At 52.3% G+C, this 3,801-nt stretch overlaps 1 protein-coding gene across 1 annotated transcript; it reads right to left on the bottom strand.

Annotated features, from left to right (window-relative positions):
* Positions 1-944: 944 nt before the first annotated feature.
* LOC778399 (probable pyridoxal 5'-phosphate synthase subunit PDX1.1) lies at positions 945-2,207 on the bottom strand. The gene has a single exon (XM_044508049.1). The coding sequence runs from the start codon at positions 2,064-2,066 to the stop codon at positions 1,122-1,124; it is 945 nt and encodes a 314-aa protein (XP_044363984.1). The 5' UTR covers positions 2,067-2,207; the 3' UTR covers positions 945-1,121.
* Positions 2,208-3,801: the final 1,594 nt, after the last annotated feature.

The raw sequence follows: 3,801 nt of genomic DNA on the forward strand, positions 1-3,801 counted from the left end.
ACCCTCGGCATCGCCGTAATCATCTTCTATGGCAGCTCAAGAGCTATCATCGTATGAATCGGTATTGCACACGACACAGACTGCACCAAGATCAAACGGCCGCTCTTGGGTGGGCAAACGTCCTGCCAGCATATCCACCAATGTGCTCAGCTGAGCTTCTTAGTTGTTACTTATAATCGTGAGCAGCTGATCAACCACAGTATTTATGGTTGGTGCGTTCAATTAATGAATTGGTTTGTCCATGCTAATGGATGGAAAGCATGGACCATTTGCCCACAAAAAAGGAAAGAAATCATGGGCCATTGAAAGAGAGGGCCTGCACGAGTAATCCTGCTTTCTGACGGGACCGCCTTGCCGGGGCGGTAGGTGCATCCAGCAGCAACCCAACAGCACGGGAAACCACTAGCGTTGGACGCACCTGGTTAAGCTGTAATCAAGTAGTTCCTCCATCCAAACAGATATATCTAGACGTGGGATAGTACATACTTTATCCATTACTTGCCGTCCAAATAGATATATCTAGACGTGGGATAGTACATACTTTATCCATCTTTATAAAAGAAATGTACTTTCAACTTTGTTGGAGGGTCAAACTATCTTAAAGTTTGATCGAGTTTATGCAAGAACATGTTAATGTTTATGAAATCAAATAGATATATGACGAAAATATATTTTATCGTAAAGCTGATGCTACTAATTTGATGGCATAAATGTTTATCTATTATTGTATAAATATGATCAAACATAAAAAGTTTGACTTTCAAAGTTGAAAAAGAACGGAGGGAGTAGGTGTAAGAAGAGGAAACGGGGATTTTGTTGTCTGGTCAGGCCAGGGAAACCAACGCCAAGACCAGTCATTTTCGCCATCTCCAACAAAACAATCAATCTCCACACTCCAGTTTGGGACAAACACGGGCAACCAACATCAAACGAGAGCATAGCACTTGAAGAGCAAAATCCCTCGGCTGATCTCAACTGGCAACCAACACCCAAGATAGTTCTGCTGGATAATACATGATGATGCACCTAGAGTAGAGGAACAAAACGACACATGATGCAAAGCCAGATTCAAGTTATTACGACGACGATCCATGGCACCAACTTGGCAACAAGGTATGAAGCTACTGGGATCGGGCGGCGAAGCGCTCCACGTTGGGGTCGGACAGGTTGATCCCCACCATGGCCTCCCCGAGCCCCGCGCTGACGTTGGCCAGGATCTCCGGGTCGCTGTAGTGCGTCACGGCCTGCACGATGGCGCGGGCGCGACGCGCCGGGTCGCCGCTCTTGAAGATGCCGGAGCCGACGAACACCCCGTCGCACCCGAGCTGCATCATCAGGGCGGCGTCCGCGGGGGTGGCCACGCCGCCGGCGGCGAACTGCACCACCGGGAGGCGGCCCAGCTGCTTGGTCTGCATCACCAGGTCGTACGGGGCGGCGATCTGCTTGGCGTAGCTGAAGACCTCGTCCTCGTCCATGTTGCGCAGGGCGCGGACGGCGCCCATCACGGAGCGGACGTGGCGGACGGCCTCCACCACGTTACCGGTGCCGGCCTCGCCCTTGGTGTGGATCATGGCGGCGCCCTCGCGGATGCGGCGGAGCGCCTCCCCCAGGTCGCGGCAGCCGCACACGAAGGGGACGCGGAAGTTGTGCTTGTTGATGTGGTGGGCATCGTCGGCGAGGGTCAGGACCTCGCTCTCGTCCACGTAGTCCACGCCGATGGCCTCCAGGATCTGGGCCTCCACGAAGTGCCCGATGCGGGCCTTGGCCATCACCGGGATGGTGACGGCGCGCTTGATGTCGCGGATGAGGGCCGGGTCGGACATGCGGGCCACGCCGCCCTGGGCGCGGATGTCGGCGGGCACGCGCTCCAGCGCCATGACGGCGCAGGCGCCGGCCTCCTCGGCGAGGCGCGCCTGCTCGGCGGTGACCACGTCCATGATGACGCCGCCGCGCAGCATCTGGGCGAGGCCCACCTTGACGGAGAAGGTGGCGGCGGCAGGCTTGGCGGAGGGCTCCACCACCGCCTTGTTGTTGCCGTACAGGGCCACCACGCCGTCGGAAGCCATTGATTCTTCTCACTCCGATCCGCCGCCGCAACAATCTTCTCTTCCACTTTGGGGGGTTTGGGGCTGGGGTTGGGGATGGATGAGATGTGGTTCTGCTCTAGTGGAGTGGTAGAGGAGAAGTGGAGCTGGACTTGACTTGCAACTGGACACGCGGAGACAGCCGGGCTAATGGGCCATTCCTTCCGGTCCAACAATCCAATTTTATCCTAGCCATCATCTCGGTTGCCCAAAGCGAACCAACGTGCTGGAAATCAAGCATGTACTGAATGTACAAAATGAAAAGCTCTCTGAAAAATACTCTTCTGATGTTGGGCGTGCAAAGGAGAATTCTTTCAAATATCTAAAAGATAGGATCTGAAAACAAGTCCAGATGGAGAAGGTGCTTTTGGTTGGGGGTAAGGAAGTTCTCATCAAGTCTGTTGCACAGGCAATTCCCACCTATTCGATGGCATGCTTTAAGCTTCCAAGAGGGCTTTATCAACATACCAATGGGCTACTCCGCAAATTTTGGTGGGATTCAAGGAAAGGCGAAAGAAAGACAACTTGGGTTTCTTGAAAAGTTATGACTCAACCAAAGTTCATGGGCGGTATGGGATTCCGTGACATCGAGCTCTTCAATTTGGCGCTACTTCCTCGCCAAGCATGGCGCTTACTTCAGGACCCTACGTCCTTGAGTGTCCGGATTCTCAAGGCTGTTTACTACCCCACATGCTCCATCTTACAGGCGGAATTGGGAAATTACCCCTCTCAGGTATGGCGATCAATTTTGGAAGGCAGAGATACTCTCAAGCTTGGTCTTATTAAAAGGATTGGTATGGGGGAGAACACTAACATATGGCTTGATAATTGGATACCTCGTGATTACCTATTGAAACCTATCTGCTCAAAGTCAGCGAACCCACCTCGTTTGGTTTCAGAACTTGTTGATCACAGCTCGGCATCCTGGAATCAAGCCAAGTTAGATGAGCACTTCATTGACATGGATAAGGAGGCCATTCTTAATATTCCTCTAAGTATGCGGGTGCAAGAGGACTTCTGGTCATGGCATTATGAGAAGAAGGGCATTTTTTTAGTTCGATCAGCTTATAGATTGCTGTCTGGGACAAAGAAATATCGAACCGACTGGCTGGAACATAAACCGGGCCAGTCTAATTTGGAGGCAGAAAGGAAATCTTGGAAGAAGCTTTGGGGTATGAAAGTGCCATCTAAGATCCGTGTGTTTGCATGGCGGCTTGCTCAAACTTCGCCACCTACTGGTGATGTCCGTAATCACAGGACGATGGCTGATACGCCGGCATGTGGGATTTGTCATGCGGTCCAAGACTCATGGCGTCACTCATTATTTGAATGTCGCATGGCAAAATGTGTGTGGGCACTCATGGAGGAGGAGCTGACCGACGTTGTTATCTTGAACCGCTCGGAAAATGCTAAGGTATGGCTGTTTTGGTTGTTCGACACGCTGCCACCGGCAGAGCTTACTCGTGTCCTCATTACAATGTGGGCAATCTGGTGGGCACGGAGACGCGCCATACACGACGAACAATTCTAAAGTCCGATGAGCACTGCATGCTTTATTACCAAATTCATTGAGCTAGAATCACTTCCATGCCGCCCTTCACTTCAGCCCAGGGGCACGACGGCAAGGCCAGAGGACCTGTAGGTTAGGGTTGAGGATGTGCCTGCAAACTCAAGGGGCATGCATGCCACAGGAACGAATGCGCCTAGGGGTGTATGG

This window comes from Triticum aestivum, chromosome 4A (genome assembly GCF_018294505.1).
Source record: "Triticum aestivum cultivar Chinese Spring chromosome 4A, IWGSC CS RefSeq v2.1, whole genome shotgun sequence".
Classification (NCBI taxonomy): domain Eukaryota; kingdom Viridiplantae; phylum Streptophyta; class Magnoliopsida; order Poales; family Poaceae; genus Triticum; species Triticum aestivum.

Bases quoted from the DNA above. Each gene is read 5' to 3' on its own strand.
- LOC778399 (XM_044508049.1), bottom strand. From the start codon at position 2,066: ATGGCTTCCGACGGCGTGGTGGCCCTGTACGGCAACAACAAGGCGGTG.